The sequence below is a fragment of the Amblyomma americanum genome, chromosome 5 (genome assembly GCF_052857255.1).
Source record: "Amblyomma americanum isolate KBUSLIRL-KWMA chromosome 5, ASM5285725v1, whole genome shotgun sequence".
Taxonomy (NCBI): Eukaryota; Metazoa; Arthropoda; class Arachnida; order Ixodida; family Ixodidae; genus Amblyomma; species Amblyomma americanum.
Genome location: NC_135501.1, coordinates 207,893,637 through 207,921,497, shown reverse-complemented (window position 1 = coordinate 207,921,497; position 27,861 = coordinate 207,893,637). Strand labels below are relative to the sequence as shown.

The following is a 27,861-nucleotide window of genomic DNA, read 5'->3' as shown; positions in this document are numbered from 1 at the left end:
GGGTTTGTATTCAGCAGGAACGCCAACAAGGGTGTTCGATCAAGTCGGTTTGCGGCAAAGCACCGAAGAAGGTACACGACAGGGTTTGAAGTACAGGAATAAAGCACACATAATCGATTGTGAAGACCGACCTTCCGATGGAGCAGAAAGCCAGTGCCGAAACAGGTGCAACCAAAAATTCTTAGTAGGCGATCTTAACTGGCCACACACCTTTTTTTTTTAGGTGCAAAAAAGTACGTATACAATGGGTAGGACAAGCGCAATAAAGAAGTTGGATTCGCACAAAGCGAATGCAACGCAACTGCAATACAAACATTTAGTAAAAGGCTCCTTCAGATCCTCAGCTGGTATGCTAATATCCCCATCAACTAGCCACTGCGATGCTGGCGTACCGCACAAGCCATACTTGCAGAAGTAATGTACCAAACACCGATCTTAATTGCTACAACCCTTGGTCCTGGCCTCAAATTTCTTTTTTTCTGTTGGATGGATTCGTGACATGAAAGATATCTAGGCTATGAAACCGGTGCCACACGGTATATTTGCAAACAGGAATATAAGAAATTTAATACGCGGATGGATGAAGATTGCCGTCGTCCAGTTCGTACTATTGTTTATGTAGTTTATTCTGAGTCCACTCATGTTCGTTTCCGTGCACCCGAATGCGACACACGAGCACATCCGAATTACAATGATACGGCGGCACTACAATTCCAAAGCACGACTTGGACGAGGCAGACAGCCTCGAATCAAAGGTTCCGCGACGCGGGGCGCTCGTGACCGATGTGCGGCTGCAAATTATACGCGGCCGGTTCCCTATTCAATTGCACATAATTGATGGCGCCGCCGTTAGCCACACGCGCGCCCAACCCACCTCTCAGTAGCGCACGCCTTTGTCTCATCGAGACCCGGGCGTGACACTCCCTCCCCTCATGCGACTCGTTTGCGATGCCGCCGACAGATGGCGCCACGTAGCCGCCTTCTCGTTGAACTGGGCGCTCGGAAGCTAGCGCAAACGATTGAAAACCAAGCGGAAAGCTTCTTGTGGTTATGCAGCGCTGGCTACGATCGCAGGGCGACGACTTCAAGACCAATTTGGTTAACTCGTGAGCGCGAGAGAGAGGCCTGCAGACTAGTGAAAGTCATCGCCTGGCGCTGGTAGCTTGTATTAAGTAGCCACAGAAAGTTGTTCCAGAGTACAATATCGAATGTATTATGAATAAATCGAGACAACGGCAGTTCACATTAACATATTGCTATGTTGTACTGTGTTATGTTATGTTACGTTGTGTTACGTTATGTTACGTAGTGTTATGTTGTGTTATGTTCCGTTATGTTATGCGGGGTTTAACGCCCCAAAGATGCTCATGGGCTATGAGGGACGCCGTAATGAAGAGCTCAGAATTAATTCAGACACCCTGAGGTCCTTCAAAGTCCATGGCTTCGAAAAGCGCACGGGCGTTTTGGACATCACCGTCAACGAAGTGCGACCGCCACATCTGAACCTAGCAGCCACTTTAGCTGAGAAGTATTCACTGAACACAAAGCAGAAACCTCATGAAGATTGTAAAGTACTGGCGCTGATGAGTCACTATGGCGTTGACCACGAACTCACAAGTAGAGTAACGGTAAAACAACGCTGGCTTGTATATTTGCCGACTGAGTAATCCATTATGCAGTTAGGTTTCAAGCCAGCACTTCCCAGCCCGTTCACCTCACTGACGGTGAAGGAAATTATAAGCAGGCGTAAACCCAAAAACAAAAGGAACAGGGAAAAATAAGAATACAGGAGAGCAGGACACGCAAGAATCACTCGAAAGTAAAAAGAGAGAGAGAGAAGAGCCGGTAAGCAGAGCAGGATGAGAAAGGCTCGTGCGGGAGAACGATCCAGGGATTCGCGTCCCGGCTACCCTAGCGGCAAAAGCAGGCCACGCTAACGAAGATTCACGGCGCATACTCGCGACAGCGAAATAGAGTAGGAGCAGCAACGGCTGCGACACCACCGGCAACCGTACAGTAGCGCTGCCAAGAGGGAAGGCAGGGCTTCGTGCCTCCCCACCTTCGCCTGTCGCGATCCGAGAATCCCCCTGTCGCCTCGGCGAAGACCATCTCCCCTTCCTTCCGTTCACGGTCACGGACATCACACCATTCCCTGCTATTCCATTTCTTCATTCTTGCTTCACTACTGAGGTCTAAGCGGTCTAGCTTTTGGCCCGTCGGCCTGTCCCCTCTTCAGGGAGAGTGTGGAGAGCGGGCGCGTTTGGCGTGCCTGAAAAAGAGCTGCCAGCTCTTCCTGTCACCCCCTCACTTCTAGCTTCTCCCCATCCACAACATCCCTCCAGGCTAGACTACCCCTCCTCATCCGCTCACATCGTCGCAGTCGTCTTGTCCCCCGCTTCTTCGGTTCCCTCTCCCCTGGACGTCTCGCGGGTTAGCGCGGGTGCCGGTCCATTAATCTTCATTGCCCGTTGTAACACCCGCCGGCCGAGATGTTATTACCGCTGCTCGCGAGGCCCGGCTGAAGCGCGGAACGCTGTGGCCGCTGCCAGAGCGTCGTACCGGTGAAGAGAGGCAGGACCAGAGCCGAAGCCAAAGACAACCAAGGAATAAAAAGGAGCAGAAGCACGGAGAGATGCGGCAGGCTACACTGACGCGACCACATATCACATTGTTCGTGGCGTTTGGCTGGCGCCTCTCACCTTGCAGAAGAGAGGTATTCTCAAGCCGTGTGAAAACGATTTAAGACCAGTCCCTCCTTTATCCCTTCCCTTTACGGCGCGGTTGAGGCGTCCGCCGAGATGCGAGACACATACTGCGCCATTTCCTTTACCCAACAACCGATTTTCAATTTTTTTTTCGACTCGCTCTTTGGGAAATCGTGGCAAGCAGGAGTACAAAAAGATCGAGGTGCCGGGCAACCAATCACCTTTCTATCGCGCGAATATCACTGAGAGCTCAGCTGCTGGTTTGGTGACGCCATCTTCATGGTCAGCAAACTGCAGGACAGAGTGCTAAGGCAACAACAGGTTCCTTACCGCCTCTACACCTGCATGTGCTTTTCCACGTACAGCCTTGGTCAAAAGTTAAAAGAGCACAAGAGGTTTGCTTCTGGGCCATGCTGTATGGCTAGTTACGGATCGCCAGTGATAATAATAATAATAATTCTTGACAGTGAGAAGAACCCTCGTCCTCACCTCTCCGAAAGTTAGGAATTCAACGGATGCTACAGAAGCCCCCCCCCCCCTCCACGGCTCAGAAGCGAATACCTAGGATTCTAAATTTTTGACAAAGGCTATACATTTATAATACTCATAGACTTTTGTCAATACAAATCCTACAGACCGTCTATATAGAGCATCCAGATACCTGGCGTTACCCTCTCAGTAGACTTGTCTATTGACAGTCTACAGACTATAAACAGCCCAAAGGATTATATATAAGCAGGCAATAGAGTCAATAAGAAGTCTATAGAAAATCTACAGACCAGTTTTATATAAGGGTTGTCTGTAATCTATTATTTGCTCACATTCGCGCACAGCTCCTTCCCCGCACCAGAGACGCTGCTCTACCTCGAAGAAAGCATCCTAATGTATCCTCATCCCTCATATACCAGCAGAACCTCACACTTGCTTTTCCACTAGCCTCCAGAAGGCTACATTCGCGTCCAAACACCATTCAGTGCGCAACGCCAACTTCTTTCTCTTTTCCAGCTCCTCCTTTCTATATACCTACGGGGACCCGGGGCCCGCGCACGAAGTCATATAGGTGGGGGGCCTCGCCGGCAACAGCTGGCCACAACAAATCACGATGAAACGCGCGCCCGCGATCTATTTATGACTCGGCGCGCTTCGTTAGGCGAGCAGCCCGAGTCACGACCGGCGCGCACGAAATAACGCGTGATGGGGAGAAATAAGGGCGAAGATACACGGGCATGCCGCCGCGGATGCGAGCCCCTACCCAAACCTGCACGAGATGTGAAGGCGAAGAAAGAAAAAACGACGCCCTGGAAATGAAGCAGCGCTCACGACGCTAGCAGGAACGCTCGCGACCAAGAAGGAGCGCTCACAAGGCGACATGCAAAGGCGTATAGTATAAGTACGCGGTGAGCGCAGAAGCTCTGTGCTGCATGTGTCCCATTGGTACACTATACCCGTAATATGCGTATAGGTGGTATGCACTGGCGCACAGCCGCGCCGCAGCCGGACGCCATGATCGCGGTGCACGTAGCAGACGAACTCCTGCTCCGCAAGCATGTTTTCTTCGCGTGTCGCGTTCAGACTGCCGTTTGGAATCCGCTTGCATCGGAGAAGCGGCCGGCAGTCGCTGGGCGCGATAGCCGCACGTAACTGCGTCGTAAACGAAAACCACTTCGATTAGGCAGCTGCGCTTGTTAGCGCTGCTCGAGCCGGCCGAGAAAACAGCGCCCGCGACTAAATTTGGTCGCGGGTTTGGTTCCCCTCGATTCTGGAATAGAAGCTCGGATAGTGGTCGATGACAACAGCGGTTCCATGAAACAAGAGGGTCGCATTTAGTTATTCGCGGGGAAGTGATATCGTTACGGCGTGTGCGGTGCGTGAGCAGAGCGGGTAAATATCTGACAGAAGGCGCCGGTTACGTATTGTGTGGGAGTCCTCTGCCCAGAACGCACACTCATGATCGTACTTGGGAAGCATTGTTACCACTCTGGAGCAGTCGTTGTTTTGCACAAAGGTGGTCGTAGACTGCCACAACTGCCGCTCATAAGGCAGAAAACTGGGCTACGTAGTTGTTCACTTTTGCACTGTGCGCGCCGTGTTGACAAAATTCTACACGAGAGTACCTGAGTAGGTGACAGTCGATAGTCCGCGCTTCGTCAGCGTCGTCTCTCTCTTACGTGCCGGCATCTGACAACACGACGCACGGTGCATAAATTGGCAGTTTTGGTAGGGATCCACGATGGCGCGCCAGCTCGTTAGCTATAGCCCGGACGAAAGCCATCGCCAACGATATAAAGACGCCGCCTGGGTGGCCACGACTGCACCGAGAAACGAAGCGCATGCCCCAAGAATTCATTTCGAGATCGAAGACTGCCCGAGGTCACATCCTTTCATTCAGCATGCTCATGGTGGCCGTACTGCGCTTGGTTACGATGCACATGGTACAAAAATTTCGCAGGTCAGCCCACGATTAAAATCTGAGGCATCATATCAAGGTCAAATATGTAGTACAGCTCGGAAATCAACGTCGCTACCCAGGTATACGCAGTCCATAGTTATGCATAGAGCACAGCAGACGCGCCGGAGCTATCGACTGGCGCCGGGTCACCGATCTCTTCCCCGAGAATGCGCCTGAATTACATACGGTTCCCCGGTTGCACGGAAGCGTTGCTGTCAATGACCACTGTCCGAGCTTCTATCCCAGAATCGAGGGGGACCATACCCGCGACCAACTTTAGTCGCGGGGGCTGTTTTCTCGGCCGGCTCGAGCAGCGCTAACAAACGCAGCTGCATATTCGAAGTGGTGTTCGTTTACTACGTAGTTACGTGCGGCTATCGTGCCCAGCGACTGCCGGCCGATTCTCCGATGCAAGCGGATTCCAAACGGCAGCCTGAACGCGACACGCGAAGAAAACATGCTTGCGGAGCAGGAGTTCGTCTGCTACGTGCACCTCAATCGTGGCGGCCGGCGGCGGCGCGGCTGTGCGCCACTGCATACCACCTATAGTATGCGTAGTATACGTATACGTACCGTATTTAGTATAGTATGCTATACCCTTAGTATACGTATACGTACCGTATACTATACTATAGTATGCTATACCCGAACGGGTATAGTATACGGGTATAGTATCCCAGACGAAACGGCGGTTCGCTTTAATATTAACTTCAATAGGCACTTTTACTGGGCATAAGCAGTGGCCCTGCGGGGAACGAATACGAATGCGCAAAACGCTACGTATCTCGCCGCGTTTTGCGGGCGTACGCATGCTGCAAGCCTTAGAGCACCAGAGTTATACAGGTATGCGCTACGGGATGCGATGACAAAATGGCGGCGCGCTGCTCACCCCCTTCGAAACAAATGCATGCCGCCGCTGCATTCTTCGACGCGATAGCTCGCTCTAAATAGTGGCGCTTGCTTCTATACGCCCCCTGTTTTCCGGTAATTTGGCGATTTTAGGGACTATAGGACTAACGACCATGAATGACGTTCCATACCGCAAAACGACGAAGGGACAAGACACAAGCGCTAAGCTTCCACTAAAGTTTCACTCCTTAAAGGCACCATACTTTTTTCTCGACGTAAAACGGGTTTCCTTGAAAAGCGTCCGCTGGATGTATGAGCCTAGGGGTGGCAAGCCCCTCCTGCGCCCCTTTCCTCCGCCCATACGAAGCTCGTCCAGACAGGCGCGCTGAAGACATGCCTTTCCAGTGTAGTGAATAAGTCGTGCGCATGCTTAATGAAAAGTTTCAACACGCAGGTCTATCATCTTCTGGCAGCTGCTTTTTCGAGGTACCTAGTAATCGCGGTTACAGTGTGCATGTACAGGCGAGGCAAGGCCGCAACAAGTGCAGCTGAACGCAAGGGTGTTAACTACATAGCGGTGATGCCGTATATCCACAAGCTGTCACGCGTTCTCAAAAAGACTGGCCAGAAAGTGGGTGTGAAGGTTTGCGTGTCTGCGCTTGAGGAATTATCCCGCATGTGAAAGGCCACCAGCCCTGATAGCACCAATCAGAATCACTGATCAATAAGGCACCAGGACCCGTTTGCACCGTGCACAGACAACATTGTGTACAAGATACCGCTTTCGTGCACCAAGCCGTACATAGGACAAACGGGCCGTTGCGTAAATGAGCGCTTAGGGTAACACAACAGGAACGTTATGGATTACCGTTTTCACAACTAAAAATCTAGCTTTGAGGAATGCCTGGCGATAAGGAAAAATGGAGATAAAAGAACAAGAGAAATAACTGAGGTTGGGAGTGAACATTGTGTGAGCAGTCCATCCTCATCACTATCAAGAAAAGGCATCGCCTTCTCGGATGCAGTGCACTGCGCGAGCTTGTGAAAAGTGCATACCAGTTTTTAGGTTCTCCGTTGGTTGAAATTGGTCTAGTTTTGCTTTTTTTATTTTGAGATGCCTGCTTTCACGCATCCAGCCTGATAACCCTTCATGACCTTTATGGTTTATAGGGGTTTAAAGTGCCAAAGCGACTCAGGCTATGAGGGACGTCGTAATGGAGGGCGCCGGATAATTTCGACTACCTGGGGTTCTTTAACGTGCACTGGCATCGCACAGTAGACGGGCCTCTAGAATTTCGCCTCCATCACGCGGCGGGTCAGGGGTTATGGAGCTCGGCTGCTGGCCCGAAAGACGCGGGTCCGATCCCGGTCGCGGCGGTCCAATTTCGATGGAGGCGAAATTCTAGAGGCCCGTGTACTGTGCGATGTCAGCGCACGTTAAAGAACCCCAGGTGGCCGGTCGAAATTATCCGGAGCACTAATTACGGCGACACTCACAGCCTGAGTCGCTTTGGGACGTTAACCCCCATGAAGCAAACCAAACCTTCATGTGTTTCCCCAATCGCACTTGGTTTGTACCTTTATAAACACTCTGAACGCCAAATAAAGCGTTTAGAGGAATTTTATAGCGCTTGTGTCTTGTCCCTTCGTCGTTTTGCGCTATGGAACCTCATGTGAGCTACCCACTGCCATAGAATGTCTAAATATTACCTAGAGCGAAAGCTGGCGCCATCGTCTGTGCGACTTCCTTAAAGAGCAGTTCATCCACCGCGCGGGAGACCGGGAATATAATGTATCGTATTCGGCTTGGCTAGTGTTGGGCCGATAAAGTGGACTTCGCCTCTAAATCGGTAGCTGAGCCGCGATGCTCTAGAATGCCCAGCGCGGATTAAATTATTTTAATAGTGCGGTTTTCTCTTCGTCAATAAATTTAAAGCAAGTATTAGAGTGGCATGCAAACTTTCGCAGCATTTATTCGAGGTTTGCCTCGAACGGAGTCTAATCGTTACGGCTGAAACCACTTCACACGCCCAAGAATAGCCAAGCCAAATACGAAACCTCATCATCCCGGCATACCAGCACTTCTCCATGGTGGGTTAAGTATGACAGCGCCGGTTTTCCCTCTAGGCAATGTTGAGTAACTATACGGGTTAAACCAAGGGCTCATACATGCACGCGATAGACCGTGTTTATACCCGGACCTCCTTCTCTCTCCCCAGCCCTCTTGTACCTGTTTCAGGCTTCCCTAAAGGCGCGCTTAACGTGTGCACACAAAGTGCGAAAGTTAACCCTTACAAAAATCTATTTAGACACTCTATAGACTGTCCATAGACTTTTGTCGATAAAGTCTATAGAAACACTGCAGACAAAAGCCTAGAGAACAGTCTACAGACAACACAAATATAGGGTTTATGGCCAAATCCTATAAACAGTCTGTAGATAATCTATAGAGAAAATCTATAGAGAATCTATAGATTTATGGCCATGGACTTTTAGCAGACTTTTGTATATAGACAGTCTATAGACTATGAACAGACAAAAAGAAATATCTATAGGAAGGCAATAGAGTATAAAGCAGTCTATAGACCTTTTTTAAGTGAATATCCCGTTCTCTTTCTTCACAACCAGACAACTCAAAGTACGTTGATATGACGTGCCCGTTTGCTCCCAGAGTCAGTGGTTTGTACAAAAATCTCATTCTGTAGGGTAGAGCGGGAAGCTAACGCGCGCAAGAATGCAGGAAAGAACTTTGGGACACACTAATGCTTCTATTGGCATTCACTTGGCCCAAATGAAGCCTGCCAGATTTTCCCTCTATAGGCAAGGGATTTATGACCATCATTAGGTGTAGCTATTTATTATCTGAGTAAAACACAACCCCACGGATTTTGGTTTTGACTAGCGAAAGCAACAGAACTGTGTGCGACGTTCGCATGCGCTGCTGTCATGTGGGCTGACAAAGCAGTGGCCCGTGCCGCATAACTTCCCCGCTTTTTTTCCCACCTCCATCAACGTTACAGAATCAAGCTACCACATGGCAAATACGCAAAACCGTTGATTTCGACAGGTCCCGCTGTTTGAACAAGGCCCGATTCGCAGACACTCGCAAAGGAGCCGCTTCTCGCAGGCTGGGCGCTGAGGAAACAACGCCCGCAAGCAGTGTACCTATTGGCCATCTTGTAACGACGAAGCAGCGGCAAATGCGTTCCGAATACGTTTCACGGATAGACGACCGGGACGCCGTAGATAGATGCTCGTTTGTCGCCAGATTTCGAAATCGAGGGACTAAATTACACCCGCATCAGTCTGCAACGGGAACGTGTCCGTCAAAGCGCTGCATTGGCGGACCACATGTTTCCCGGCCTCTTCAATTAGGCCGAGCCTAGAAAAATTTTTATAATTTTATTTTTATCAGGAGCACAATCACGCGGGGCAGCTGGAGGGAAAAACCTTTACAGAGTAGACATAATATATATACGTCCACCGAGAGCATTTTTCAACGTGATTCAAGTCGAAAGCTTGGAAGGTATAATAAGAGGAATAGAGATCACCGCAGCGGCGCTAGTTTCTGGGTCCCAGCAAAAACAAGCTCAGCGGGAGGTAGATTAAAAAAGTGATGGAGCCAGCCGGACGGCACCGTTGGCTATTGCATGATGCATTCCACAGCCCCGCGAGTGAATCCTCGTCTAGCGAATAACTGAGCAATATCCTCCTACGAGCTTTTTTTTTTCTCGATCTACGTTTCGTTCTTGGATGAACTATGATGTCGCTTCTACTTTATTTATAGCGGCGCACTATCATACTTCGTGCGTTTCCTAGCTTGAACGACATAGTACAGGTCTCAGTGGAATTCATTTCGCGGGTGTTGCAGAAATGAACCGCTTCAACAGCGCTGGCTCTGGCCAGTCTGAACCGGGCAGAGACATGTTCGCTAAGCCAAAGCATGGGTTATCAGAAAAGATTTTTCGACGAGTACCGTGAACTGTTTGGCTCGCTTTATAGAATGCGGTGACGTCCACAGTTATTTGCACAGTATTATCTTTGCGAGCGACGTATAATGAAAGCATGCTCCTACCTTTAGCTCGCTCATTAAAATGTGTGTTTTGTTTAAATATGTAACGGAGTTAAGACTTACCGCATTGTTGACCACCTAACAGAGTACAGCGCATCTGCGTCTTCGTTTTCAAGCTCTGGCTGCATCGTAACATCGATAATGAAGCGGGAAGCTAAGACAGGAGTGAAATGGCCTCTCTTTCAGCTTGTCAGAACCCCCCCCCCCCCTCCCCCCTCCGAAATGATAGCGAACAGCACTTCGCGTGTTTTTCTGACCATTTTATTTGCGGATTGCTCTGTTTAGGGTTACGGGATAGGCAGTATTTTTATTAATATTACTACTATAATGCTGTTCTTGCTGTCCCACTCGCAGCGTCAACCCAGGAAAGAAGAGATACAGAAGACTGCCTTTGAAGACCTTGAATGAAATGCTGCGAATGAGGCAAGCAAGCAGCTTCGCCCGCACGTTTGCAGAGCATGGCGGCACCTGGTGCCGGGAAATTAATAATAATAATAATAATTGGTTTTTGGGCGGGAAAGGAAATGGCGCAGTATCTGTCTCATATATCGTTGGACACCTGAACCGCGCCGTAAGGGAAGGGATAAAGGACGGAGTGAAAGAAGAAAGGAAGAGAGAGGTGCCGTAGTGGAGGGCTCCGGAATAATTTCGACCACCTGGGGATCTTTAACGTGCACTGACATCGCACAGCACACGGGCGCCATAGCGTTTTTCCTCCATAAAAACGCAGCCGCCGCGGTCGGGTTCGAACCCGGGAACTCCGGATCAGTAGTCGAGCACCCTAACCACTGAGCCACCGCGGCGGGTGGGAAATTACACCAAAAGTTAAGGTGCGTGAACGCGAAAACAGTAGAAAAAAAAAAGAGGGGGGGGGGGGGGGAATCTCAAACATAACGCTTGTATGAGCGCGCCGGGACTTCAGCGCAGCGTCGCGCACTGTGAACGGCTCAGCAGATAACAAGCGCGATTTGCGAAGTTAAAAACGCGGAACACACGCACTTAAAATTGAAGGAGGAAAGGAACATAAGAAGAAAAAGGAAAGTGATCTTTACGGCGGGACGCACTTATTTCTTCAGGCCTACACACGCTCTTCTTTGACTTCCCAGACAGACCAGTAGAGGGACTCCGCGGCGCAACACTCAGCACACAAACACAGATAAACGCGGGCAACCCACCGAAACGCACACGCAACCCAGTGAAGACGCGGTCAGCGCAGCGCGAAAGACAGCGTTGAAAGAAAAATCAATGAAAGAGCGGGGGGACCAAGAAAGCGAGGCGGATCTGCGCGGACAGCCGCTATTATATTCAGGCCGTGGAGCGCGAAGCCTGTGCGCGTATGCAGTTAAGAAATGGACGTTTGTATGTGTAAGACGGCCTGCACAAACTCACTGTTGTTCTTGGTCGCCGATGTGCAGCGCTCATTTCGGGGGGCGGGGCCGTCGTCTTAAAAGCGAAAAGGATAGATATCTGGCGTACGGAAAGGCGCACTCGGGACAAACACGCTTGTATACCGCGCTTTCCCGCGCACAAGCGCTTGTCTCCACGATTCGAACAGCCAGAACGCTTGGAAGGCAAAAGGACAAGAAAAAAATGACACCGGTTGTAACTCCGCAGTACCCGGGTTCGAACCCTACCGCGGCGGCAGCTTGTCGATGGAGGCGAAACGCAAAAGGCGCCCGTGTGCTGTGCGATGTCAGTGCACGTTAAAGGTCCCCAGATGGTCGAAATTATTCCGGAGCCCTCCACTACGGCACCTCTTTCTTCCTTTCTTCCCTCAGTCCCTCCTCTATCCGTTCCCTCTCGGCGCGGTTCAGGTGTCCGCCGAGATGTGAGCCAGATACTGCGCCATTTCTTTTCCTCCGACTGACAGACAAAAACGCGTGCCAACATCTAGAGGGCATTCCGAAGTGAATAAAGCATGTACCACCAACTGAACAATCCAATTCCCAACTTGCTACAGTCCAGTTTGTTTGTTGGTCGGGAACACATGCCGTTCCTTTTCATGCCCTTTATACAAGCGATCTCGCTATTCGTTTGTATAAATTCGCATTAAGCTGTAGCTGAGAGCCAGCCTGCTCGTGTAATTGTCTTGACATCTAGAGTATGGATACGACGGAAGGGGTAAATCTTATTGCGGTCGTTTTGGGTCCATTCCATGAATTGCGGGGGCCACTCTCTTTCTGTCGCGAACACTGCGCTATACATGCCTGGCTGTATGCGATGCCAGTATCCCGCATTCACAGGTCGCTCTCCTCTTCTTCCTCGTAATCATGATCATCACCGCCACCATCATTATCATCATCCGCAGCAGCAGCAGCACCATGGCTACCAGCTTTTCTCGCATTATAGTGTGCCTCCATCACCGCCTGGATATAGCTGGCGCCAAATTTTCACTGCATGCAGAGATCAGCGACACACGCCGCTGATGAAAAGGAAACACTGGAGGTCGATAATTGCGCATGCGCAATGCGTGTAAATCTTGATTGTTCTGAAAGTTCCCTTTGTGTGTCCACACTTACTCTGAAGCTGCAGACAGACAGCGACGTTAACGACTCTGGCTTCTTTCACGGCAGCAGCAAAAGAAGGAAAATACAGAGACGGAGGAAAGATCGGATCGATGGTATCCGCGCTCATGTCCAGAACAATAATAAAAAAGGTAACAACACCACCACTTCCAAAGCCGCTTCGTCATGTCGTCACATCACGGAGAAAACCTGACATTTTTTTTTTAAAAGAGGAAACGCATAAATGAGCAGAAATGAAGACTTGAGACATAGTGGTGGTCCAAAGCGCACGTGCTCGCGGACGTGAAGTACAAAAAAGAATTTTAAAAAAGGCGAGAAGGAAGAAGCATGAGCATTCATTCTTAAGGTCACGCTAACATTAAACGAAACCAGCGCCGCGCTATTTTCCTCGTTTCTGCGAATAATTTTGACGTAACGACTTCTCGCGACCTGTTTTACTTTGTAGCCCAGTTTGTGCGTCTGTCAGACCGTCAAATAAGCGTGCATACCTGAACGAAACAGTCGCGGCAGTCAGGAAAGGTCTCGGAGTAAGCAGCAGCGTCCGTAAACATCGCGTGCACAATTCCGGGACTAAATATTAGTTCATGTGCCATTCAGCACGGCCTGCTTGCGACATAACGAGCTCATATATTCTTACAAAACGTCAAGTATAGGGTCGATGACGTTTCTTTACATGAAACTAGTCGTTCGTTTGAGCAGCAAGCTAGCATTGAGAAGACAAGCGAAGAATGCTTTCATTGCAATGCAGAGCCATAAAAACATGCTCGGTACTTGCGGGAACCAGTGAATATACCTTTTAGACGCTGCGCAGAACAAACTCAGGCTACTAAGGTGAACTAGGAATTTCGAAACTCCGCTAAATCTTTTAGTTTTCGTGTAGCTATCGTCAAACTCAGGGGTGCATTGGGCGCATATATGTCTTCGTTGCCACTAAGCAAGACCAGATGGAGCTAGAAGGCGGATATGTGTCTGATCTGTCCAGATAGAAGAGGGCATTCGTTAACCGGGTAATTGTCCCTCATAGCCTGAGTCGCTTTGGGATGTTAAACCCTCATAATTTCCAAGCCTATGCAGGAAACAAGAGACGGAGATTGTTGCAATGTTAACATGTATACTGCACCATCATTTAGGTAATGCTGAAGAGTTGCATGGCTCTACTCCCTCATTCTATTGAACGATGTGTTGAGTTAAATGTCGCTAGGTGGCACTGGGTGACGCGGAGCCCGCCGCCGTGACACTCTGGTTGCATTTCCTCACGAATGACGGAATAGCGCAGACAAACGCACATGACTGCTCATTAAGAATGTGTACGGGAACAGTAAACTGTAATGTGCTGCGACCAGAAAGGTGGCCACCTTTGTTCAGGCAAGGCAGGGTGTCTTTGGTGCGCAGCTGGATACCACAGCAAGAGGCCTTTGTCCTGTGGTGATCCTAACATTGGTGATGATGATCGTCGTGGCGATACGAAACCTCAGGTGCCCCACAGCGCTTTGACATGCATCGTAGTCGTCTCTGCTATACCGTGCAGCGCATTTCAAGCCTTCTCGAGTCACTCTCGTATGCCTCGTCCCAGTGGTGCTTGTGTGGTAATCACGTTAACACCTTGCATCGTCGTTCAAAAGCGCTCTGGCATCGGACCTGGCACCCTAGACGCTTTTGAAGGCGATAAAGACAGTCTGTCTTCCCAGATGAAACGTACAGCATACGCAAGGGCACCAAGACTCTTGTTCGCTGAACAAATGCCACAAAAAGCGCCGGATTCTGCCAGAATTTTTCTGCCATGGTAGTCGGGAGTAAAAATACGTAGTCTCTGGCATGGTGCATTTGCACGAGGCCAGAGCTTAAGCGCCTTCATTGCAGACGCGGAAATTAGCAGGAAATACAAGTCGCAAGTGAAAGCGCGAGCGCAGCACCAGAATAGACCCGCGATGCATGCGCAACTTTTTCTTGCCTCCTTTTCCTTCTTTACATGGGGTATTCGGTGAACCTCGTCAGTGCACGATAGTGTTCGCGTTCCCGAAGCCGCCGCGTGGTGGGGCTGCGCTGCGCGTTGAGCTAAGTATATACATATACTAAACCACTGCCCGCACACGTAAGCACTTGCCCGCACGCACAGCAAGACACGAAGGGGCCCCGACAGAGGAAAACGAGTAGGACAACGCGAGCGCACAGTGAGGGAGAGGACAGAGTGAGTTGGGAGGAGATGTGGATCCTCCATTACTGAAAAAAAAAAATAATAAAATAACCAGCGGGCGGAAACACACAGCGTGACACCGCCGCGCGCGCGCGCGCGCACGCTGTGTGTGGCACGGACTCTTCGGTGAACGAACTTGCGCGCGTCACGGCTTTCTCCCTCTCTCACTGCCTCCTCTTATTATTTTTTCAAAAAACAATGACGTCAAAAGCAGCGCAGGTGAAGCGTGGCGGCTTAATTGCACACTGCGAGACCCCGTTCTTTTTCTCGTCAAGCGCTTTACATTTGAGAGCAAGGATAAATACGAGGAGAAGAAAGCCGATGTCGTTTCGGACTGCTTCAGTTCAGAGCTTGGTATTATTATAAGTGTGGCAAACTGTTGGGCGCGTAGTACGGAGTATTCGCTTATAACTGCAGGCAGCTCACTGCACCGGTCGGAACGATGGACCGCATTTTCAATCAACGCAAAACACGCCGCCGGCGGGACGCGGTAAAGTAGCGGGAAAGAGCAGCGTCGTTATGCGCTCTCGAAATCGGACCTCGAAGCCGAAGTCGGGTTTTCGTCCGAGCAGTCAGCAGGAGGGCTCATGCAACGCTTGCGCAGTCACTGTGCCTTTTTTTTTTAATAATGTAGCGTGCTTTTAAGGCTGCTCTTTGCTCAACGGTGGTTGAGAAGCGCTGCGGGATTCGATTAGCCAGGAACGCTTTAATGAGCGCACATAACGCCGCTATGACCATTCGCTTCGTATGAACCATCCCTAACTAAGCATGCTCAACGCTCGAAAACGGCCTTGTTGCTTGAGCAGGGTACGGTTCAAGGATAGATTAGAGCGCAATACAGACCCTCGAAGTGAGTTTGCAATTAGATCTAAGTCCACATTTGTTTCATTTCTTTTTTCCAAGCTCACTCTCCTGAAACTGCATCATCGGCTGTATGCAGCCGAGCTTCAAACCAACTAAGGAAACACAAAGTAAACATTTGCTTTAAACAATCAATCCTTTCGGCACTTCTCTGCTCATTTTCTTGCACTCCGGCTTTGTTTTGCGCTATTGGCTCTGAAAACTAGCCACCCAAACTTAAACTTCAACTAAGCATTAAGAATTCTGGTACCAAAGTGGCGACGGACATCTTTCCACCGGAATTACGCTCGGCAGGCACATCGGGACTCCCGAGAGACGCTCACGACAGTCGACGCGGGTGACGAAGCAAAAGGTGTCAGCAAGCCTGCCGCCAACGCCGTAAGCGTGACAGGGGACTGATAGAGCGCCGCCTTAAGCGTGACAAGGGACTGATAGAGCGCGTCGCCTTCTTTGCTCTACAGGCGAAGAGAGCGAACAAGTCGCTCTTGTCGAGCACTCCATCGTATCCATCATCGCTCCCGTAGACTGGCGGCTCGCTGCTACCCCCTCACACCTCTCAGCCCCCCCCCCCCCCCCCCCCTCAACTCAAGCCCCGTGCCCCAAGGCGACGAAGGTCGTTCGTCAGCTAGCGGCGTCGTAAATTAAAGCCGAGGAGGGCACGCGTACACAACCAGAAAGAAGTTAACAGCGAAGAACCGGAAGCAAGGTTAGGAGGAAAGATGCCGCCAGCGGAGTCTGTCTATCTACTCGAAGAGTGTGAACAACTTTAACAAAGTGAGCGGAGTGGGGTGGAAGGAGCACACAAGAGCGTTAGTGTCTGGACGGGCCGGACAGGTCTGTCATGTATAGCGACACGCGGCGGCTATACAAAACCGTGGACAGACAAGGAAAGCGTAACAGAAAGACAGCCTTTCGGCTCTAGCCGTGTTGCGCGATGGGCTCAGTTAGTTAAACATGACGTGTGTTTGAAACACACCAAGGAGCCTTTACGCTTGTCGCGCCCCGCCTCGCTTGTCCTGGCAACATCTCTTGACAAGAATTCTCCCACGATTTTCTTGTTTTTATCTCATGCGCCTTGCAGAGACGGGTAAATGGTTTCCGCTTAAATCCAGCGGCAGGTACGCGAACACATAGCAGCAGCACTGTCTTAAGGCATTTATCAGGAACCTTCTAGATAAGTAACTTTTCCAGAAAACTGCACAGTTCACAGTAAACACCAGCGTCGACTAAAGGCAAAAGGTTAGACCGCCAGTTAGACCGCCAGCATGCCGTCCATGCAGAGGTCATTTCAAACAAACGTTGCTCGCGAAAAACTCACAGAGCCATGCGCTTTGAATATGTACCATACACTATTTCGTCAAGTACATCAGTCCGATTCTCTCAAACGCGCCATGATCCATCCCGTTCGGGTTATTATACATTTCAAACATGCTTGGGCATGCGCAGGGAAACATGACTTCCAGCGCCTTTGCCTCTGTAAGGCGTGAGACGGCATTACTGCCTCGCTCTTACGATCTGACCAGCCCACTGAGCAGAGCAGCACAGTTTGTCATCTCCCCTGCACTGCACTTGTGCTGCTCCGTGCAGCTAGCAGCGAAGGGCAAGGGGTTACCTGAAACGCCTGCACTGAGCGCAAGTTGGCGTTAATTTGTTCATTCTTTTTCCTACTACGACGTCGAGGGAAAACTGCAGCGCTGTAAGAGATCTGTCACGTTGACACTGATCTGTTTGTGGCAATTTCCGGAATCCTCACAAGCGCTCCTGGATGACATTTTACCTTAGATGATTCCTTTATAAAGGGTAGTGGCCGCGGATACCGCTTTGAAATGAAAAAAAAAAAAAAACAGGCTTCGTAGCCGGAGCTCGTGGCGCGACGATCGCATCACACCTAACCCGTTCACTGCGGCAGCGATTTTCGGAATCTTAATCCGTGTGCATAGCGGGGCCACCCATAAATTATCTTCAGTGCAGTGTGACCCACCAATGAGCCACACGCGAAGCCAGCTTCTTGAAACAGAGGTTGTTTGAAAGAGTTAAGCTTTTCCATGGGTTCATCGCGTGGCTACACAGCTTGATTACACTGCGTGGCCCACCCACCGGTGACCCACTCGCAGTGAACAAGCCAAGAATGGAGAGAGCACGGCACTCACCCGCTTCGCTGTTGTTGTCGGTGCTCTGCTGTGAGCTGGGCTGCTGGGGCATGGGACCAGGCGTGCCCGCCGAACCCGTCGGAGAACGCACGTCGTCGGCTGTGCCGTACGAGTTCAGGGACTGCGAAGGGGGCCGCTGCAACGACAACGAACGACAATCAACAACCACACCTTTGGCGACAGCGCATGCGGTGCAACTTCGGCCCTCGCTCTTCCCTCACCACCCACCTATTGCTTCGAGCATTACGCACGTGGTCGATAATATGCTCATTATCAGAGCGCATCCTGAAGTAATCATGGCGTTCGCCTTGCAATAAATCTGCTTGGTTTAAACTTCTGCCCTGTAGATTATATTTACCGCACTTATTCACACAGCCATTTGCTTTCTTATAATTTTTGTTACATACGGTCCAGCTGAGATTTCTGCATTTTACTCTGAAACAAGCGCATTCACCCCCCTCACACACACACACACACACACACACACACACACACACACACACACACACACACACACACACACACACACACACACACACACACACACACACACACACACACACACACACACACACACACACACACACACACACACACACACACACACACACACACACACACTTTTTTGTATGTTGTTTCCTGATGGCACCTACTGGCGTTGAGGACCTGCGTCTAACATTCAATTAGTATTGCTGACGTGCCTTGCTGCGCATGTAGCGTGTTCTGCATTACCCTTTCGGCTTTTTTTTTTTTCACGACTGCGGCAACGATCAGACGGCGCCATTATCAGCCACCAACCTCCCATCCATGCAAACTAAAGACAAAAAACGCATACAGTAGTGAACTTATTGCTAATGTTTCGTTTCGCAGAAACAACTAAGACAAGGACACATAGCAAAGTTCCAAATCGCGGTGTGATGTTCTATATCTAGTCGCTTCGCTAGCTAGTGAATTAACGAGGACAGCTGAATGCCATCATCGCGACAGCACGGCTCAAGCTAACGATACATTAAGTGAAAGGAAAGGCCGAGATGGCGGCTTCAAGAGCTGTAATGCTGGCCTGCCACTTCACACTGGGAGTGGGAGGAATGGAAGGAAATAGATAAGCAGAGTGTAGATGAAAAGTGATGACGTCATATTACAACGGGTCGAATGTAGTGTTGGGGACGTGGTTGGGGATCACGGACAGGTCCACGCACGCACCGGCTGTCAAACGTCTCGTGCTCGGATTCAAAAGCGCAATCCACGCGAGAACGCTCACATCACGCACGTCCTGGGCGATGTGCGTCGGGAAAATCGGAACTACAGAAACCCACACAGTATATTGACGAAAAAAAAAAAGAAAACTATGTGAGACGCCGATGCAGCACTCTCTTTCACGAGTGCGTGCAGGTGGCACTACCGTCGCCTGCCGACCTCGGCTCATTTCTCCCGGCACCCAGCGGCAAGTCCGAGCAAGAGCCGCCGCTGTATTTACGACACGTACCGGCCGCGTATAGTGTACCACTGCATTGCCGCAATTACGCTTCCCCCCACCTGCGGCGACGTTTATTACGGCGCCCTACTTCTCTCTAATCCCGCAATATCGAGTGATCGACACCCAGACAAGAGCAGCTGCATTCACGCTCGATGGTGCAGGACAAACTGTGCGCGTAATGCGTACAAGCGTTGGGCACAGAGATCCTGGGGCAAGATTACGAAGAGCGCGGGCGCCAGTCTAAATCAATTCGGACGGGCCCGTCAAGCCTCTAATTGGCCGCATAATTGTTTGACCACGAAAAATCATCAAGATCGCTGGTTTCCAGGTGGGATTTGAGAGCGAGGTGGGGAAAAACATGGAGCTCCGGTCCCGTGACGCGTGACGACTGTACTAATAGCAAACGCCTGAGAAAAAGTACGGAGACGCTTAAGTCACCTTAAAAGTGAAGTGCGATATATAGCATTAGGTTTCATACTTGGCGCACTTTCTATTGCAACTTCTGTGCGTGTTTGCGTCAGTTTCTTTGCCAGGTGTCGATCCATCAACCGCCATATTCGGACTGCTAGCTGCAGTAACAGGTATCCCCTAGCTATGCTGTGACTGTGCCGGCATTTCCATACGTCACTTTTTTTCCTGATTTTTTATTTCGCTTCTCTACCAAAGTTGCCGTTAGAAACTAGGTTGCTCACAAACCGATGAGCAGGTTGTGATGACATCACAAGGTCGCGTGACCCCTCTCGACCGATCATAACTGCATTGCCACCTGCCACGGTGGGCAGCTTGTGATGACGTCCAAAGGTCGCGTGACCTCTCCGACCAATCAGAGTGGCCCATCAGGGCATGTTGTGAACACGTCAAGAGGTCACGTGACCTCTCTCGACAAATAATTTAATTTCGTCTCGGACGTCAACGGGGTATTGGTGTGACGACCGCTCTAACTCTAACGCAATAATAGAGAAAACGAAGCGACTTAAAAACCGAACGCGGGAAAAAGACCGGTGTGTTTCAAGTGAGGGGAAGCTGTGTTTAACGTGTCAGGCGAAGTTCGGTGACATTCGAGCTAACTCTGTTTAGGTCAGATTTGAGTGCTTCAAATCAGCATACCCGAGGGTCGGGAAAGGGCGCTCATCTACAAAACAGAAGCTGAAAGCCTTCCTTAATTCGAGCAGTCACAAACGAGGGCAGTGATCCTGGTGCCAGCCATTTATATATATGTGTATAAATCTTAACGTGTGCAGTTTCGAGACCCCGAGACGCGACGCTGTTTTCAGGTGCCGAAAGTTAAACTTTCAAAGCATTATACATCCACAGAGTTTGTGTTGCGTGAGTTCATCGTGCACAGAGTTTAAAATCAAAACACTGTAGCACTGAAGACAGAGACGCGTAAAAACATACTGTCATGGAGAAGCACTGAATACGTAGAAATCAGAACGAAATCTTGTCAGGCTTGGGCGCTGTGCCGATTTGGTTTCGCTGCCTATGATCAGTTTCGATGGAGTTAAGGAAGCACATTGAGCTTTATAGATCGCCAGTCACTGATATCTTATCCGATGCCAACAATAAGAAAACAAACTTCAGCAAGGCACGTAATACTCAGGACATATATCATTGTCATGATTACGATTATAATCGGGGCACGTGACTAGTTAAGGTATACTGAGTGGACGAACGGCATAAGAAGTCAACCGTAGCCGGAGGCACGGGAAAGTTCAGTAGAGAGATGAGTTCAAGGGGAAATTTTCTAGGATATAGGTTAAACGCGGTTGGCACAGGACCGGGGTAATTTCAGATGAATGGAAGATACGTTTCTCTAGCAGTGAACTTATTCAGTGAGTTAAGCATGCTGACTCTGAAAGTTGCGGCCGAACTCTGATGCACACGCTATCCGCATTGTTGCTTACCGTGAGAACAGACATTTGGCAACGCCTCGTGATAGGCAGCCAGTACTCTCAGCAAAAAAGCACAGGGCGTACTAATGTGGCGACAACCACCTTTTTCGGATAGCATGAGTCTGAACAATACCATAATGGCAACTACAGATAGCATCCCTGCAACGGTTTTGAGATCTGGGTTCTTGGGAAAGGAACAAAATATTCTCCTTAAACTAATTTCAGTTTTCACTGAAGCAGTGAGACATTGACTTTGTGTCCGTTTTTCCGCACGTATTCTTGGCAGTACAATTATGGCGCGCCACGGAGGGTTATAGCAGAACCTTCTCTCTGACCCTGGGATTAATCCCCTGATGATGATGATGATGATGATGATGACGACGACGAGCGCGAGAAGAAGTTGCACCCGTGTCGAATGCAATTCCGCGCCTCGAAATGTGTTTCGCGTGACTAAAAGGAAGTGTATACCAAGCTTGATAATGGTGATCGAAAGTCTGCCCTAGCTCCCGAGCACGCGGTGTCTGCTGCCGCCGCGGAACCAGTGCTGCTCCTCGATGCGTCTCATGCGTCGCATGTATACAACCGTGTCTCAACGCGCCGAGGTTTCAGGCCCCGGGAGGGGAGCTGTCTCTGAGCCTATTTCAGGCGCCGCGCTCAGGGTTCGAGAGAGGCGCCGCGCTCTCGAAAGGGGGGGGTGGGGGGGGGGGGGGGGGGGGTGGGTGCCCCAGCGGCGAGTAGTGCTGCAAATAGACGGGCCGCGGTGACGCTATCTCCACACATGCTGCTCCTGCTGCTCCGTCTTCTATCTTCTTATTCGCATTCTTCTTACAACCGTAATTTCCGACCTACAGTCGTCAGCACCCGGTGTATCGTCCGCAGGGCTCAATTCTGGCTGAGAAAATGCCTGACGGCCCCAATCCGCACTGCATAGTCCACTGTGGTCACCCGTAGAAAAATGCAACGCGATGTTGTGGACATTTTGGTTGGTTGGTGCGCACTCTCGAAGGCAAATTAACCACACAATGAGCAGAACGGAAGACAGACACAGGCACTGACTAACAGCAATCTTTAAAGCGAGGACAAAGGTACTGGACGCTGGTTTCATGAGCCGGTCATGAAACTTAAGAAAAACCAAGGTACTTCCTTCAAGAAGCACTCTCTGCATAATCGGCCTTAGCCCGAAAGCACTGTGGAGGTAACCCTGTAGCTACAGTGCCGAAGACAAGACACAGAATAAGGGACATAACAAATGTTACTTATGGAATACCGTTACCAGCTGGCCCAACAACTTGTCTACTTCGAACTGCGGAGGCACCCCGTAAGAGCATCTTGACTCCGAGAGCCACGTTCAGCATAAGGCATTACGCATGAAGAAGGGGGGGGTATGAAAAAAACAAACGTATGGTGCCCGCCTGCAGGTTGTTCCGAAAATGCATTTTTTTTTTTACTCTGGACATGCACAGCTGACGGACTGCATTAGGGAGAATACGGCACTCTTATTTTTCGTGCTGGCTGGCGGAATGCGGCAGGATTCGCGGCGGAGCGACACGGCAGCGCGAGCGACTCAACGCCACGGGCTGACGACGAGAGTCGCGAACACCCGACAAGCAGCAGCAGCACAAGGGAGAGCCGACTGTACGGGGCCTGCCTTACGTATTTTGAGCGCTGCCTCTCGCGAGAGGGGCTGTGACGCGGGGTCAACGCATTCGGGGCCAAAATTAACGCGCTCTCTTCCTGGCCCCGCTAAGGAGTAAAACACAAGCGCGGGGAAGTGGAAGTCAACAGGCCCGTTTTTACGGCTGCCATTAGCCGTGACACTGCACGTATTCTCGCCCACTTACAATTCGGCTGACCCTTCAGAAGAGCGTGGCACGGATGCCGACAACGTCACGGAGCGACATGCTAACTGATGAAGGCCCATTATTCGGTGCTTTCTTTTTCGTGCAAATTTCGAGACAACTAGTGCAGGAAGGAGAAACACACACAAAAAGAGAGAGTCAATTCTCGATAATTCGAACCGGAAGTGGGCCCAAAAATTTCTTCGACTCATGGGAAGGTCGCATTAAAAGGAGCCTTTTAATTTGACTTGACGCTGACGCGACCAAAGCATCAGTTCCGAAAATACCTGACAGCCTTAGCGAATTACTTGCAGATGAGCCATCTAATTACGGTAAACATGGACTACGCTATCAAGTTCCTACAGCCATAAATAATTTACCGCCACCTCTTGACTTCAATTCGTCAACTTCGTGGTCCAATAAGAACCTTAAACATTACTTAATAGGTAGTAACATTCATGTTTCATAATATTTCACTCGAGATTTCCGTACAGTTACTGTGTTCATCCTGTGAATCCTTTGTTTGATGATTATGTATTCTGATGAGTAAATCTTGGTTGTGTTGCTTGTTCTGTGAACTTCATGTATAAAAGTGTGTGTTGCAAATTGTTTTTTGTGCATTAGTGTGTTACAACCTGCATATGCGTGCTCTTTTTTTTTCGAACTAAAGCTACAAATAAGATTTTTTTGTTTCTTTTTTTTTCCACTGCATTGTCAACTGTATATGGGTGCTGAAGCCTTTGTCAGGCAAGTCAGCCTTTTCCCTCAGCTCCCCCTTTCCACGGAAAGAAAATAAATTGAATTGAATAATGTGAAATTATTGCGATTACACTCCAATTTTATTCCGATTCTATTCTAATTCTATTCTAATTTTATTTTATTGTTCTGACTACTCGTATTTTACAGCCTTTGATGACGTCCCACTTTTCTGACCAATCGTGTAGTTTTGTTACGCCACATTTTCGGTGACAAAAGGTTTCGCTGCAGATGAGCCATCTAATGGTTTCGCATTAATAAACCGGATGTTCGAATTAGACCAATTCGAATTAACGGGTGGACACTGTAATAAGATTTATAACCCAACATTAACTTCTTCTCTTCCTCTCTAATCGTCATCTTCACCAGCGCCGAGTGGAATATTCTCGGTAAGATACAGCTAGCCGCGTCATCAAGCCCGCAGTGCTGTCAACGCCATCGGTGAAGGGCAGCTCAATTTCAATCGATAGAGAGCACGCGCGGCGCATAACTTCACTCGAACGTCTTGGCCAAACACGACCTGCTCCAATAGGGGAGGATGAAGTTCTGGATTCAAAAGCAAGCTCCGCACATGCAAAAGTTGGAGGTTAACCAAGCTGTAACGCCGAAGAATTATCAGAAACTAATCAAGCTCTCAGACTTGTCGCTCTTTTGCGGGAAGAAGAAAGTGACAGCGCCACCTGACAGCGCCCAATCCCTTTCTTCGCCGAAATCCCACAACCAGACCGGGGACATTCATGCAAAACCATTCTTAATGGCCCAGCAACACGCTTGCATACGGGAGTTTTCACGCCCCAGGACTCCCCAGTATGGGAGTTTAGAAAGGACTCGCACCAGTGTTTCTACAGGGGTATAATAAGCCTGCAATAACTCCGTCACTTGAACTTCACCGCGATCTAGTTGGTCATGCTCCTTTCTAGATTTGCAAAACGCAAATTCTACGCCGAAGAAGACGCGGCCTGCAGAGGGAACCCTGGCGATCGTGCCCGGAAGGCTACTTTCTGTACTTGCCTTTGTAGATGCGATGCAGAAATTATGGAACGGGCTACCTTCCAAAGACGAAGGTAAAAAGTAAAACGTCGTTTTTCCGCAGTGTGAAGCACTGACAACGAAAGCTATGCCATTTGCGTAGAGATTCGGAGGTGCACATTACTCCGCAGCTCAGCGGACGCCCGAGTTTGGAGTAAGATACGCCACCGCCGGCTATCGCAACACGGTTTGATACACCGTCAAAGGGCGCGACGCAACACGAGTACAACGCAAGGTCGGTAGGCGCGCATGCACAATGAGCGAGAAGTTCAAGGCGCAGAGCGGAAGGGAGTTCGTCAGGATGCGGGGGCGCAAGAAAGCCAGCTACAAACAAAGAAAAACAATAAAAGACCAGGCAGTTGGCAGGAGCGAGCAAGTAAAGAGAATGAAGGGGAAGGGGAAAGAGGGGAGACGGAACGAAGGGCTATTCGTCTTCATCCATCACGAGGCCCGCGGACCTTGTCTGAGATTGCACTCCCCTCCGTCCCCTGTCTACTCGCGCTATCGCTTCTTCAACTTGCTAATTGGCTCCTGCCCGAAATGCGGGCTCGCGGGCGGACCCTTTTACGGCTTCGAGACAGACGGCCATGTGCGACGGCGTCTTTTTTCTTTTTCCTTTGCTTGGTTAGACAAGTAGGCGGAAACAGCTTACGTCAGGCGGCGAAGCAAGTTCGCCAACTGGAGAAACAGCTAGTTTTACTTAACCTAACTATAATACGAGCCTCTGATCAGAGGATGTTGCAGGACACATATACACTGTAAGGCGCCAGTAAACATCACTCTCGTCGCCGTCATCACCATCGTCATCATCATCTGATTCAATAAAGGCATTTCTTAAAAAGAAGCTCGGTCAAAAGAACTGAGTAGACAGGTCGTTATGCAATTATCAGACATCCAGCACAAAAAAAAAATGGGAAGAACGGAAAAAGGATGGGGCTAAATTACTACACAGCCTCTCCATTAAGCGATGACATCTTAATACTCACTGTCTGTTGGCTAAGAAACGCGGAGAGCACCATGAATATCGAAGGAAGCTGCAGCACAAAAAAAAAAAAAAAAGAACAGTGCTGGGAAAGCAGACGTCTGCACTTCAACGCCAAAGCCGGCAGGCTGACCAGCGCCGTCGAAGTGACTCGATCTGACGACAGATGGCGCGAGTAGTGCGTTGGTTAGCCCTTTGTCGGTCTCCAAAAAAAGTCGCCGCGCGGAGGCAGGTGGCGGCGCGAGCATGGGGGGAGGGAGAGGAATGGAGAGTGAATCCTACTCTCCGACCGCCCCCTGTACCCCTCATATGTGACAAGGCTGTGTGGCGAAGCCAAATTTATGACACCCCTGCGGAACTACGTCCTCTTTGCATGTTGTTATATTTTTGTATGTAGTGTGCAGCCTGCAAGGGAGCGCGTTGCCGCAAACGCTTGCTGCGCGACAGACAGAAATCCAGAGCAACGTGTTTTGCTCAAAAGTACGTCCCGCAGGAATCGTATCTAACATCTCCATTTTTTTCTATTCAAACTAATAGCCCAGCGCGGGCCTGTTTACACCCTTGGAACATACAACATCAGAATTGGATGTTGGGCAGTTTAGCCTTCACAATGATGCTTGAATTAACCACAAGGAAATGAAAAGTACAACGGGAAAGACACAAAGAACAATCACTACGACCCCAGCGTCCCCCTTTTCAGCGAAAGAAGCATTCCTGCACTACACCACAGCGCAGAGGCAGAAACACTTGCTGTTGCCCACCTTCCGGTTAGACAGTAATAGGCTGCTAGCAAAGCCGCAACCACAGACAGACAACGTCGTAGTAGTGGTACGGCTTTATCCCTTTGTCCGACCTGAATACAGATTGTTCCAAATCGATCATCCCGCGTGCTTCTGGAAAGGCACCGGTGTCCCGCCCGCCGCTTCACACCCCGCTTTTATTTTCAAGGAAGCCCTCTGACAAACGGCGAGCAGGGATCGCAGCCCTGCAGCACAACCATCCCCTCTCCACCCTTCCCTCGCCCATTCGCGCACCGGCTGCTATCCTGCACGCGCAATAATAATAAAAAAAAAACGCGCGCCATGCGTCATCTTCAAAAGCACCCGCGCGCCGCCCGCCAGTCGCAGCATTCTCGACCCTTCTCTTACTGTGTCCTCCATCTCTCTCGCTACACGCCTGCCACTTCACGGGTGAGGGGGTGAAAGAAGAGGCGGTATGGAGCAGGCGGACGGGGGGGGGGGGGGGGGGGGTAGAAACAACGGCATACAAAAAGAAAGACAGAGCCAAAGTTTTTGACGCGAAAATTACGGTGGGGGTCCTTGGAGTCCGCCAGTCCGCGTCAAGGCGCCGTCAAGAGAACAAGACGAAACGAACAAAAGACACCCGCGGCTCGACTGGACTCGACTCGGCCAGGCACGAGAACACGCGCGCGCGCGCGCGCCCGCGGAGCGAGCAGCAACGCGGGAATCCACAACGAATATAAAAGGCTAAAGGAAACAAAGGCCCGACAAGAGCGGCGAAATAACTTCCTCTCAGCGAGTGTTTCGACTACCCGGCGGCCAAGAGTTGAGGCCAGCCAGCGAGCCTGTGTAGCAAGAGAAGCAGAGAGGGGGCAGGCCAAGCCGACCGGATTCTCCGATCGGCGGTGCAAGCAAGCGACGGGGAGCTCGGGCGGAGGGGATGAAGGCAGCGAGCGGCACACAGCGGCGACGCATCAAGCCGGCCCCGCGGTAATTACACCCTTCGAGATTGGCGGCGGTCGCCGCGCCAGATCCGACGCGGCAAGGCAGGTCGAGAGCCAGGCCTGCAGAGAGAGGGATGACGAGAGGGGAGAGGTCGAACACGGAGGAGAACGCTTTGATGTTGAAGAGCCGGCAGCCCGCGCGCCACTCCTCGTCGGCCGTTGGCGTCGCCGCCGTCATCACGGCGCGAGATTGAACTGGCCCGACGAGCGCCTCCTATGGAGGGCGTTCTAGTAAGGAAAGGAAAAAATAAAGGCCCCACCTATTCCTTACGAAGTCGGCGACTTCCGACACGGATAACGTCACGCTTAAAATTCCCGTGTTGAAGGTCGCCGATGTC

General features: G+C 50.3%; 1 protein-coding gene across 2 annotated transcripts in view; it reads right to left on the bottom strand.

Annotated features, from left to right (window-relative positions):
* The window catches only part of LOC144133541 (homeobox protein Meis1-like), a 359,482-nt gene that overhangs the window by 187,699 nt on the left and 143,922 nt on the right, over positions 1-27,861 (bottom strand). For both annotated transcript variants that reach the window (XM_077666708.1, XM_077666709.1), the window contains exon 8: positions 17,806-17,941. In XM_077666708.1, coding sequence (XP_077522834.1) covers positions 17,806-17,941 — 136 coding nt within the window. The remainder of the gene's footprint in view (positions 1-17,805; positions 17,942-27,861) is intronic.